General features: G+C 45.6%; 1 protein-coding gene across 1 annotated transcript; it reads left to right on the top strand.

Annotated features, from left to right (window-relative positions):
* The first annotated feature begins 10,831 nt into the window (after positions 1-10,831).
* Positions 10,832-13,751, top strand: LOC127311467 (NAC domain-containing protein 43). Its single transcript, XM_051341892.2, has 3 exons — positions 10,832-11,431; positions 11,549-11,871; positions 12,850-13,751. The coding sequence occupies exons 1-3, from the start codon at positions 11,260-11,262 to the stop codon at positions 13,561-13,563; spliced, it is 1,209 nt and encodes a 402-aa protein (XP_051197852.1). The 5' UTR covers positions 10,832-11,259; the 3' UTR covers positions 13,564-13,751.
* Positions 13,752-13,959: the final 208 nt, after the last annotated feature.

The following is a 13,959-nucleotide window of genomic DNA, read 5'->3' as shown; positions in this document are numbered from 1 at the left end:
AGCCGGGTCAGCCTACGAATGGATTGCAGCTGTGGCATGAAGATACGCCTCGGTCAACTTGATCACTCCAGTTAGAGCCATCTTCACCGGCGCCCTCGATAGCGGTCCCGGTAGCGATTTGAGGCTAGGAAAGAAAATGAGCTCATACCGGTGCCCCCAAATATCGTCGGCACTTTTTCGAGCCTAATAGAAGCGTCGGCAACCCCGTGTCGGCCTCTTGGCCAAGCGCGCGAATCGGGCGCGCTGGCGTCTCGCGAGGCTGAAAATTTTGGGCGTGGGAGCCACCTGTCAGCCACAAATCCCCAAAATATACATATTCTCTCCCAAAACCCCGTCCGCTGCTCATTTCTCCCGCCCGCCGCTCCATCTCCCATCCCGCCCCTAACCCGAAAAACCCTCGCCACCGCGCCATGCCACCGAAGAGAAAGGCTCCGGCGAAGGCAGCGAAGCCGCGCCGAAGGAAAAGCCGGCGACCATGTCGTAGGAGGAGTGGGACAAGGAGATGGAACGCCGCTCCTTCATAACGGCCGACCGCAGAAGGCGTCGCATCGTCGCTATCGATGCAGCAAAAGCGGCGGCCACTGCGGAAGCGTGCCTCAGCTTGGGCGGCGGCCTCAGCAACATCTGGAGCTCACCGTTGTCGCCGGGTTACTACGCGGGGTACAACGCGGACGGGACGTCGATCTCGCAGATGCAACCGTCACAGATGGACGGCCGCGCCCGCTACTCCCCCGAGTACGGGGACACCGACATGACCGTCGACCATAACGCGCCGTTCTCGCCGGATTCAGCGGCGAGGGGCAGCAGCGCCTTTCGCTTCCTCGACCTGAACTCGTCGCCTGACCTATGCCGCACCGAGGGCCACGTGACAGGCGGCACCGGCCTTCCCCGCCACCTCTTCCCTGACGATGGCAGGAGCACCCACCAGGTGTTCGGTAGTGCGTCCGGCGTGTCCATGGGCGAGGACGAGGTGTGTTTCCTTACTTTTTATGTGTTATGTGCATCGTAGACACCGACAGCGACTGAAAGTAGGTAACTTGTTGCGTAGATTGCCGCCGGGGAGGAGATCCTCAACGGCTTCATACGCGGCCATGCATGCCTACGAACCCCCCGTCGATGAGTATGAAGAAGAGGCCGAGGAGGACGAAGGTGAGGAGGAGGTCCAGGAGGATCTGATCGACGCTGACACCGGCGTGACCACGACGACGACACGCAGGTGTTCCGGTGGCACTCGTGGTCCGAGGTGGAGGTCTTTGGAGGATGAATGTCTCATCGAGGTGTGGAAGCAAGTGATATTTTGCCCCTTCACCGGCGCCAACCAAACCGGAGGCAAGTACTAGAGACGCATCCTCGATTCCTTCAACGAGAAGAAGAACTATGGTGACTATACCACCATCAACATGAACCGGAATGAGGGGGCCCTCTCCCACCGTTGGAACATGATCAAGGCGGCATGTAGCAAGTTACATGGCTACTATGAGAAGATTAAGGCCCGGAAGGAGAGCGGCAAGACGATGGTGGATTGGGTATGATCTACGGCCATCTTGTTCATAATGCATTATAGTGTATCTATTTGATGATCCATCTTGTTCCATATCTTGTTTTGCATCATGTATACGATCCAATTTGTTCCATATCTTGTTTTGCATCATGTATTGTTAGATGCTCCAAGCCCTCGACATGTACAAGCACCAACACGAGGACAAAGACTTCCCCTTCACGCATGGCTACAACAAGCTACAAGGTTGCAAGAAATGGGACGACCTCCTCCACACTCTAATGAAGGATGGGGAATATGGGTCGGTCGATCCAGCCGGTGCCTCCACCGGGCGCCCCATTGGCAACAAGAAGGCCAAGGCCGAGAGGAATGCGATGTCGGTATTGGCAGCCATGGACACCTCCCTCGAGAAGAAGATCACCTCATTCTCGGTGGAGAACAAGGAAGCGGCGGATAGGGCCGCCGTCGTGTGGAAGGCAATCCTCGACAAGCAAGACATGAAGATCGAGTTGGAGAGGGAGAAGATGGAGGCGGCGAAGATGGAAGCTCACGCCGCTGCCATGAAGGCCACCAACAAAGCGACGCAGCTATCGTTGGCCAAGATGTCTCAAGAATCCAAGATCTTGATGGCCGACATCGAGAAGATGGACCCGTTGGCGCGGACGTGGCACGAGATGTACCGCGAGCGCATCGGCCAAGAGGTGATGGCGGCGCGAGCTGCGTCGGCGTCTCCCCCGGCACCCTCCATGTTCATGTCTCCATCGGCACCCTCCACGTTCATCTCTCCACCGGCACCGTCGATGTTCATGCCTTCCCCGGCGACCGTGGATCCTGTTGCAGCGACTGAGCTGCCGCCGGGGCTCGCCGCTGATGAGGAAGTCATCGAGGTTGAGCCGCCCGTGACCTCGTTCATCTGGCCAGCTAGCTTGGAAGCCTTTTTTGCGCCGGAGACGGCGATTTGGTGACCGTATGTTGGACCAAACTTCATATTCGAAAACCTATCCAAATTTGGTGGCCGTGTGATGGCTCAAACTTTAAATTCGTAAACTTATTCCAATTTCTATTCTTTTGTTTGAGTTTTAAAATTCAAATCATCTATTGGGGTTGTCGTATGGGGCGCGTCGATGTGGGAGCAGCTCCCCCAAATGGAGGATGATGTGCCGGCGTCCCCCATACGATAGTGCCGGCGCCCCTGCTGGCGACTATTTGGGGGACGCCGGTGGAGATGCTCTTAGGCGTATTCGTCCTAGCAGTGGGGACATATCTCCTCCTTTCTCCAACGTAAGGATCATATGTCTGATTGAAAGGATGAGATATCGTCTAGAGGGGAGGGGGAGGGAGAGGGGTGCCAATAGGTGTTTTAAAAATAATTATGAATTTGGATTGTAAAAATATGAATTAAACCATTTTTTATATTAGAAGCACAAAACCTGAATAACCTAGCTAGGCTCAACTAACTGCACCAATAAGTTAAGGCAGAAAAGATAGCACAAGATATATATAACACAAGTGATAAGTACGATATAAGTATTTCAAGCTCGATGACTATCACAAGGAAAGTAACTCAGCTATAGAGGTAACTGAGGCACGTGGAGACGAAGATGTATTATGTGTTCCCTTACACGAAGTAAGGTAGCCAAGTTGGAAAGATGTGAGATCCCACGAAGGATTTTCCAACGCCATGAAGGCTCACCTTCTTCTCAGAGCATATTCCACGAAAAAACAAGGGCCCTTTCCTTATGGATACCTTTTCCTCCACTCCGGAGATGGCAAGCTCCACAACTACATTCACAAAATCTACGAAGGAGAAAGCCAGGGGCTCTTCACATTCTTCCAAGAAGACGTCCGCGGCACCAACAACCAAGCCAATTAAGAGGTCACCTTCCAAGAGTAACTAGCCCACGGTCTCTCACTCGGACTAATCGTAATAGAGAGCTCAACATTATGCTTGAATGCAAAGAAAGAATACCAACTGTGTTCAAATTCTTCACACTCAGATTCCACCAAAACAACAAGTGCTAGGGAGGAATTAGAGAGGAGGAACAATGGAGGAAATCAATTAATGATCCAAGATCTACATCCCAGTAAGATATGAATGGATTGGTGGAGATTGTAGATCTAGATCTTCTCTCTCGAAGTCCTCAAAAAGATGCAAGAATAATAGGATGAAAGGGAGATGAAGGAAGCTCTTGAAGGACAACAATGGTGGGAGAAAATAAGGTTAAGAACCCAAAAATATGTTGGGGAAGAAGCCCCTTTTATAGAAAAACGAAATATGAGCATGTGAGGCCAAAAAAGAGTTGTCCCACCCCTTAGCAAAAACGTTCTGGCAGCTCCAACGAGAGGTTCGGCGGAGACAGGATCAACCCGCGCCAGGCCCGGCGCGGCCGGCCGTACCGCTGTCAGAAAAAAGAGCTTACGAAAATGGTGATAACTTTTGCAATGGGGCTCCAATTTTAACATACTTGGGCTTTTGAAAAGCTAAGAATTAGATATATATAATAAAGACTATAAAACCCAATAAAGGGTAAAAGATATAATACCAAATAAGGGGATTTGTGAAACCTCTCTAAATGATGAATCGGTAAAACCTCCAAACTAAAAAACGTAATAGATGATGCATATAAAATTTCATTTTGATAAACTTGGACTTGTTGAAAATCTAGCAACAAGCTCAAGAATATTATACAGAGAAACATCAAGAAACAACAAGAAACAACAAGAATAAGGGGTGCAAAGTATGCAAAGGATTGAGCTTTCTAAGACAATATTGTCAAGTTAATCAACCAAAATTCCCTCTTGATAGTGTGGCCATCTATCCTATAACCCAGTCTCCCAACAACCACGTTATGACCGATACAAGGAAAAACTATCAAGGAGATACCTTTGCCTTGCGCACCCCCTTGATCTAGATGATGATGTTTCATGATTCATTCAAGATGGAATTCTTCACTTGATCATTGTTGCTTCGTGAAGACTCATAATTTGCTCCCCATACTCCATTATGGGATAGCTTCATTAAGGAAGATCTTCACTTGTCCATTATCACCAAATGGATGGCAAGCTTCAAAAGCATATGATCTTCTCAAGATGTTTATCTTGAACTTGCCCTTTCTCAACCTTGATTCTGATTACCACTTGATGTCATCTTCTCATGGGCTATTAAAAATAGAGTCAAACAATGGTACTATTAACAATAGAGTCTGGTGGTTCTAGCATAGACTTTTATTGTAGAGTCTGCCCTGGTTCATTGCTTCTATCTTATTGCACCAATATTTTTATTCAATTACATAGCCTTTCAAATGTTTGGATCTAATAATTGTTATCAATGTAACACCTACAATGATCTCTCCAAACGATTAAAAATATTTCCTTAATCCTTCTCGAGTTACCTTATTAACTGTTATTCGAAGATCCAATTCATGATCACCTTGTTTTCTGGCGCTAACACTTAGCGCAATTCGAAAAAACTGGTTATGTACACATCATAGCATATATTATGGATACAAATGCATATGCACATGTTAACATAGTATTCTTTACTTGCTCATCAATTGATCATAATCATTCGTGCTAAGTACTATGCTATGTGACTTGGGAGTCTTCTTTCTTGGATTTGTCCATCTTAAAACATTTTTTATGACTTTGTCAATGCACATGCTTTGGCTAAGAACCATAGGTCCCTCTATCTATATCCATAGATTTTAGTGCCCAATAGTTACACTGCTTTGCCAAAGTCTTTCTTTTTAAAACCTCCTTTTAGCGACTCTTTTCATTCACTATGTTATGAAAATCATATGCCAAACATATGTAATCCACATATAATAGCATAAATGCTTCTGCTCACACTTTCCATTTAGGAAATAACAATTCTCTTTGTCATTCCATACGAAGCTTAAACTCATTTGCCGCTTCATCAAGGCAAACACCTTAACTCGTTGATGCTAGCTTTAGACCATAAATGGCCCTCCGAAGTTTTCATATTTACCAAGCATTATTGATTGACAAAACCCCAGAACATATATCATATGAATACTTGGTTAAAGTTCCATTTAGGAACATTGTTTTGACTTTTGATTTCCATATCACATATGGGTATCTTTCTGCTAGTTAAACCTTAATAGATTTCCATCTAGTTTCACTTCCTGTAAGGAAATCACCAACCTTCAAACATGTTTTGAACATGAATTCCATTTTGGTTCTCATGGCTAGAAGCCATCCATTGGGTCTAGCAACACCAAAATTTTATTTTGTATTCCACAGACTTACCATCCTTCGAGAATGATTTTTTTCAAACCACTAAGATAATTATAAAAAATAGTATATTCTACATGGATTTAGCATCAAACTTGACTTCTTCATATTACGCGAGAACTTATGGTTCCATATATAGGAATGATTGGTGGAAGCACTTCCATTGTACTCTCAAACACATTAACCATTACCAAAGATTCCATAATCTAATCAAGTTGTGCTACCCTCTGATATGTGCATTTTACATCATCAATATGGTCACATATATGTTTAGTTTTCATTGATATATTCCATCATACACCATTATTTATGCCTTTTTAGTTGATTTCTTGGACTTTCCTACAAAGTTCTCTTCATTGGTATTTAATTCTTGGGAGGCAGAAAACCTCCTTTTTCATTTTTTTTTTGTTCCAGGGACCTCCTGGACACCTAAAAATCGAGGCAAAAATACCTGATCATTTTTTTCACTCGAAGAAGCACCGTCGGTGAAAGAATCACGCGAGAGGAGCCACGAGGAGGAAAATAAGACAGGTTCCGCTCCCTACCTGGCTGGGCGTGCCACCCATGCTCGTTTGGGCCTCGGGGCATTGTCTCGCCCCCCCTTTTAACCGACGCCTCCGTTTCGCCCAAAAAATTAAGCCATATTTTTCCCAAAATTTATTGAGGCGGTGATGGAGGTGAAAGTCCTCTCCTACTCCGGGAGAGGGCAGATCCTGTCGCACTGGTGCCTACGGTGAAGGGAAGTTCAATGCCATTGTCATCACCACTCCTCCTTGGCTTTGGCGGAGGCATCTCCATCAACATCTTCATCAGCACCATCATCACCACCATCTCAATCTACGAGATCAACTTCATCCCCCTCATAGTTTGTGTTGAATTGAACCGCCGAATATTGTTTTGAGGCTAGTTGCATGTTTGTGATTGACACTTTATCTTTATTTGGTGGAGAGATTATATATTCAGATTGTGTTGTAACCATTATGCCTCTGGTCCATATCAAGTTTGAAACTTGTCAGCACTTTCCCATGTTCATGAGGGCATATGATGATCTGGCTATGATTCTATATGATGTGCAATGAGTATTTGGTCAAGTTTTTATCTTTTATGTTTTCTATGATGGTTTTATGCGAAAATCAACTGTATATTATTGCATCTATATGAGATTATAGGACTACACTTTAATGTAATGAATGTGTGTTGGAAGGAACGGAATGACATAAACTGTTTTCTAATACTATGAGTTGCATTAGAGGGGTTTATGTCGGGGACCAATAATCTTATTGCTATGGTGGGACATTTATGTCTTAATGATTCCTATACTTTCACATGAAAATGGCTCTATGACTCACCATAAGGGGTGTATTTTCTCATATCTATGGCTGCACCTAAATTAGGCTCCGCCCCTAATTGAATGAAACTTGACAAAATATTTACCATGTTGTGTATAGAACTCTAATGCTAGTAAATTCATGCCGCCCTCGGGAACACTTGTCTCATATAAGCACACACACTTAAGCTTATCCTATTGTTGCATAGAGGATTGGGCTTTCTCTCATTGAGAGCATTTACATATTGCAATTTACTTTCTGCATTTTACTTTATTGCAAGCTATACACTCAAAACACCAAAACTACTGCTTTATTATTATAGTTTGCTTGTCAAATCCGCTAACCAATACCTACAGCTCCTCGTGGGTTCGACAACCTTTCTTATTGAAAAGTACTACAATTGATCTCCTGCACTTGAGAGCCATCAACCTCCCAGTTACCTCTTTCAAAAAAAAAAAAATTTAAGAACCGTGCCATGGTATACGGTGTTGGCACGAGCACCTAAACTTATTATTTTGTGTTAACAAAAAATGAAGCTTTTCTGATTTGAATTTGAGCTTGTATAGGTGCGAACACTTCACACAACCATCATATCAAAAAAAATTTAATAAACAACACATTTGGTTTAATCCCATGCCATATCTCTTATGAAGTTGTCTCAATAGACTTTTGGCAGTGCTTTCATAATTCTAGTGTAGCAATCAATTATACAATCCAGAAAACAACAACAATGACAATTGAAATAAGTACATCATAGATCTCACCAAGTCAAAGAAGGTTTGATTATGTCTCATGGATACTCCATTTTCAGCAGGCTTCCAAATGACACAAGTTTTGTGAGATGATCAAATAAATACTATGATTATTTGCTAGACTTCTGATTGATATGTTCTCCATGATCCAATAGTATGAAATCAATCTTTTGTTATGATGATCTCCCACTTAGTCTTGCAATTTGAACTCTTAAAATATTTGAGATTTCCACTTCATTAAATATATATCCTCATATATACTTAAGAGTTAGTAAAATCACTAAACAAGGATATCCACAGTGTGTGAGTAAATAAATATGCTGAGTTACACATAATATAATGTATGAATCTTTACAACTTACACGCATGTTCAACATCACCAGTGGACACTATCTTAGTCATCTAAACAAGCTTCACATGTGTAAATTACTCAAAATCACAAGGACTTGGAAGTCCATCACAATTGTACTCGTGCATGTGATTCATTCTAATATGACTAGAACCACAACATTACTCTAATATAGTCATCATATCAGATTTCTTGAAGTATTTAGCATTAAAAACATTTTCAACAATCAAGATTTAACACCAAATACGCCCTTCAAAAGGAGCACGTTCTTCACACATATTTTTCAGCAAACCCAACAACTATTGTTCAAGTTCTTAAGAAATATTACTTACAATAATATTAAAGCAAAATAAATTTTATTAAGTTGCAGTGCTTATATTGATAATTGACTTAAGCATGTGACCTTGATGAGAACGATGACCCAATCACCGGTCCCGACATAGTCTAGCACTTCGAAGTGTATATACAATATGGTCTGGTATGGATTAGTACTCCAATCAGACATGTATACAAAGCCTAACCATCTTAAAATGTAACTACTAGAAGGGTACAAGTTTGTAAAATTTCTATCACGTAGAGTATTATTAAAAGACTTGTGCTTCCATAGACCCTCAAGGCTGAAACGTTTTCATGAGTAAAACACAAGGGAGGCTGAGAATAAACGATACATGTTCGAAACTAGTTGTAGGATGGCTGAGATTAAACGATACACGAGACCCTTTCGGAGGTTTACACTAGTTTGAGACTTGGGGGTCTATGAAAGCACAAGCCTTATTAAAATTATCATGACTAGCATTAGCATGTTTTCCTCTTTCAAAGTAGTTGCTAGTGTTGTTTTGTATCTTAATATCATTGTTGCGATAAGGGTTTTGAACTAACTACAACTGCAAATTAACCATATTTATATTTTTTTAGCAATAGCATATTTCTCCACTATGGTAAAGCTATGAGAACTTAAGATTAGTATTAGGACTCTCATGAATGAGAGTGTGATTATGACAAAAAAAGTATACTATCATTATTTTTTATCACCTAGGATCATCAAGTAACATAGGACCATCATCAAGAGCATTACCATATTGCATATATTAACAACTCTCCTCATTATCATTATTAATTTTAATAGTAGTAATATCACTAGTAGGCATAAGTAATGGAGCATTATGAAATGCATCAAAATAGTATGAGTTCTCATATATGATAATGGAGTTTTGAGTTGGACAATTACTACAAGATATCATGGGTACTCCTATATGACAATGGAGCTTAGGGTTCCATTATTACTAAAATCTTTGGATAATGAGGTTGGAGGATCCCAATCTTCCTTTGGCCACTTGTATTTCTAGCCTTCCCCTGAAAAAATGCATAAGATGATGATTCATATATTGCCATTTTAAATGGGGGTTCACCCAACTTCCTTGATAACCCATTTGGAAGCTACCATCTCTGGGAAACCCTTGTTTGCAAAATCACAACAATTCAAAAAAAAAAACTGGCCTTATTATACGCGCCGATTCACCAGAATCGACTAACAACGGTGTGTGATCCAACACATCACACTACAAAGCACAAATTGTGACCAAAGGAGAGAAAAATCCCACTCTACACATGCCAGAACATGATCTAGCTTCCCGGAAGTGGGCTTTGGTAAATATTTTGCTCAGATATAGGGATGTCGCAAGAGAATAGCTTCTCTCAGTATCTCATTTTTCTCATCATAAAGTGGGCCTTGTTATATTGACGCCCCAAAGGAACAGTTTCTCTCATATCCTCCTATATATTAAATTGGCCATCAGAGACAGCTTGTAGAACAAACAATGTTGCAAGAGGGCATGCATATCTACAGTTAAATAAACGATAATCTTGAAGTAGAGTAGTACTACTTTTGGTCAATCAATTAGGTAGCAATATATAGCTCGAAATGCAAAGTCAAGACCCGTAGTTCTCCTATGACGACTTATGCCATCAATAATTTCCATTGGCAATTACTTCTAATAACTATTCTAGTCCCCATCTCGGCTTTTGGCACTTGAAGGAAAAAAGCAGCAGCAGACAGATTTGCACAGGATCGAACACTACAACTGAGCTGCAGAATCATTTGCATGCACATTTCTTTATCTTTCTCGGGAAACAAGTCAAAAAGCTGTTCCATAGTGTCTGTTTTAATTTCTTCTCCAGTAGATCCTCGTCGGCTGGCTAAATCAATATTGCTGAACCAAAACTATCTATATCCTCTCTCCTTCCCCTTGAGCGCACCTTTAAATTAACCTCTCAAGCTTGAACATGAAAAGCAACCAAAACTATCTATCCTTTCCCTTGTGCACCGATCGGATTATTAAAAATACAGTACCAATCTTGAACATAAAAAGCAAACGGCTAGCACATACACATCGATCGACCGTTCCCGTTGCTGTTGCAATGTTTGCTGCGGTGGTTATGCTGGCCATGCCGTTCTGCATGTGCTGCCTGAAGCCTGATGATGGTTTACCCGTGAGGTGAGAGGCAGGCCGTGATGCGGAGCGGATCAGTTCGGTTTCGCCTGTGGTTTTCCGGGAGATTTTTAAGGTCGCGTGTCATGGCTCCGGACGTTGGCCCCTCTCCTTTCTCGCCCCCTCTTATGCGCACCCTTCCCAATCGCCTCTCCTCTCTTCCTCCTCTCTCTCCTCCCCGCCTTGCCGTCTCGTCTCGTGGCCCACGCGCGCGCGGGCGCCTTGGCGTTTCCCTCTCAAGGTTTGGTGGCACTTCACTAATCCCCCACTTGGTAGCTAGCTAGCTAGCAGAGATGGAGCTGGGCAGGGCGCGCGTGATCGATGAGTAGCCTATATATAACCACCTCCCGTTCGTTGCAGTTGTTTCCTTGTACCCCATCACCAGCAACAACTTCATTCCCTCCTCCATGCTAGCTGCTCCCTTCCTTCTCAATTTCATCAATGGCAGCTAGCTCCTAGCTAGGTGGAGCATTGCACTCAGCTACTACAGTGTCCTCACCTAGCTTATCCTCTATCGTTTTGACCAGAGAGAGAGAGAGAGAGCACGCACGCAAGTAGTGTGAGCTTGTGAACCGACTGAGATTGGATCATGAGCATCTCGGTGAACGGGCAGTCGGTGGTTCCGCCGGGCTTCCGGTTCCACCCGACGGAGGAGGAGCTGCTGACCTACTACCTGGCCAAGAAGGTGGCCTCCCTGCCGATCGACCTGGACGTGATCCCCGACATCGACCTCAACAAGCTCGAGCCATGGGACATCCAAGGTTCGTTACGTACTTCATCCTCCTAGAATCCTTCCTAGCTACACTCTCTTGTTGCGCAATGCTACTAGCTTGCATGAGCTAGCTCTGGTGGTGATCGAATTGGCCATGGATTTGCAGAGCGGTGCAGGATCGGGACGGGGCCGCAGAACGACTGGTACCTGTTCAGCCACAAGGACAAGAAGTACCCGACGGGGACGCGTACCAACCGTGCCACGGCCGCCGGGTTCTGGAAGGCCACCGGACGGGACAAGGCCATCTACTCCGCCGCCGGCTCAGGCCGCATCGGCATGCGCAAGACGCTCGTCTTCTACAAGGGCCGCGCGCCGCACGGCCACAAGTCCGACTGGATCATGCACGAGTACCGCCTCGACGACGTCTCCGCCGCCGGGCACCCCGGCGGCTCCGGCGACGTCCCCTACTACTCCGGCGCCTCATCCCCGGTATGTACAAACATGGTACATATTACTGTACTACGTACAAACATCTTCATCTCCCCACACGTACGTAGTACTTTGCGATTGTTCCATGCACGGCGGCTGGCCGGCCGGCCGGCCGACAGAGATGGAGATAGGCATGCAGATAGCCATAGTGGTGCATGCGATCAAAGTACGTATGCGTATCTACGTACACACGTGGCAGGCGACTGTAGACGACAAAGGCTAGTGAAGATTGTGCTGGGGTGGTGGTTGGAAATGGGGACACACATGACATGATTTGCGAGTGGGAGCTGGGATTTCCTATCGAGGGGTCGGCGTCAGGAAAAGGGGGCGTGAAGGTAGTGGGTAGTAGGTTCAGTACTTGTGAAGGAACAATGGCTAACTAAGCAGCTAGCTAGCTAGGATGAGTGAGTGATCAGTGATGGATGGATGGTACTTTGAGGTGGTGGTTAGGTGCACGCACGCGGGTGTCGATCTTGGGGTCAAGCTAGGCCAATCGGCAGCATGCAGGAGAATCTGGTCCTGCACCAGCAGGATCGTCCAAAACACCACACATGCTCCATCTCCTAACCCAACCCCAACTGGTACGTACGTACATAGTACACTCACTGTCTCGCACACTCGTACTACTACCAAGGGATTGCTACAACAGTGGACCTTTGTACGCCGAGACACTGGCATATGACAAACAAACCTCCATTATCGATCTCTTCCTTTTCTGGAGGTCAAACACTACATGCATCATGCGTGCATGGATCCAGAATTGGTGACCTTTTGAGCTGGCTCAGGTACTGTAGCCTTTTCGTGCACCAAAATTTCAACACCATGCTTGCATCACCTTGTTGTCGACTAATCTAACCGAGACAATAATTGCATGCGATTAGTTAAGCACGTCGCACGCAGCTGATTACTCAACTGACTTTTGCTCTTCCTACCTATCGCCCATATCTCATGAGAATTATCGTGTGTGCGTATGAGCAGATGCGCGGCGTTGCCGGGGACCAGTCGTCGGCGCAGGAGGACGGGTGGGTGATCTGCAGGGTGTTCAAGAAGAAGCACCTCGTCGCCAGCCACCAGACTGGCCAGGCCAGCGCCGCTGCCGCCGCCAAGATGGGCGGCGGGCAGGCCATGGAGCGCAGTCCAAGCAACTGCTCGTCGACGGTGACCTCCGGCAGCGAACACGCCAAGGCGACCCAGATGCAGCAGCAGCAGCACCACCAGCTGCTGCACTACTCCGCCAGCGACGACGCCCTCGACCACATCCTCAGCCACTACATGGGCCGCCCATCGTCCACAGCGTGCAAGCAGGAAACCAAGCCGCCCACCAGCTCGGCGCTTGATCACTTGATCAACAACACCGCAGCAGGCAGCACTCTCTACGAGAGGTACATGAAGCTCCCGCCTCTCGAGCACGTCGTGCCCGGCGCCGGGCTCCTTCCGCCGCCGGCGACCGAGTACGGAGGCAGCGGCGGCGACTGGGACACGCTCGACCGGCTCGCGGCCTACGAGCAGCTCAACGTTATCTCCGACGGGTCGATAAAGACCAACGGCGCCAGCATGCCGTCCTTCTTCGTCGACGAGCACGCCGCCACCGCCTTCTCCTCGTCCGTCTCCGGCGCCGGCGACGGGGACCTGTGGAGCCTGGCGCGGTCGGTGTCGTCGCTGCACGCGGACTTGACCATGAATAACGTCTAGTGGTTGATTAATTATATATTTGTCCGGTGTTTTAGTGTGGCACGTCATGCCGCATGCATGCACGTACGCACTACTAGCACTAACAACTCCATCCATCGATCGATCTCTACGTCCATGCGTACGTCCGTGCATGGCCGGCAGGTATTGTACGTGAATAATTCCTAGTAGGAGACCCAAGATCGGAGCTAGCTCTTCATGACGAACGTGAAACAAATACAGAACGGAAAAGGACGGCGTGGTAGGAAAGGCGGGGGCATATATGTATTGTTAATTACTGTATACCTATAGCTTATATTTATAGCATAGTAAATCCATAAAGATGTGATCACCTTGTGCATTATTGTGAACGATCGACAAATTAGTAACGTCATGCGTCTCAATTAATTTTATGGTGTG

This window comes from Lolium perenne, chromosome 7 (genome assembly GCF_019359855.2).
Source record: "Lolium perenne isolate Kyuss_39 chromosome 7, Kyuss_2.0, whole genome shotgun sequence".
In the NCBI taxonomy this organism is placed as follows: Eukaryota; Viridiplantae; Streptophyta; class Magnoliopsida; order Poales; family Poaceae; genus Lolium; species Lolium perenne.
The sequence above is the reverse complement of the archived record's forward strand: the minus strand, read 5'-3'. Positions and strand labels throughout refer to the sequence as shown.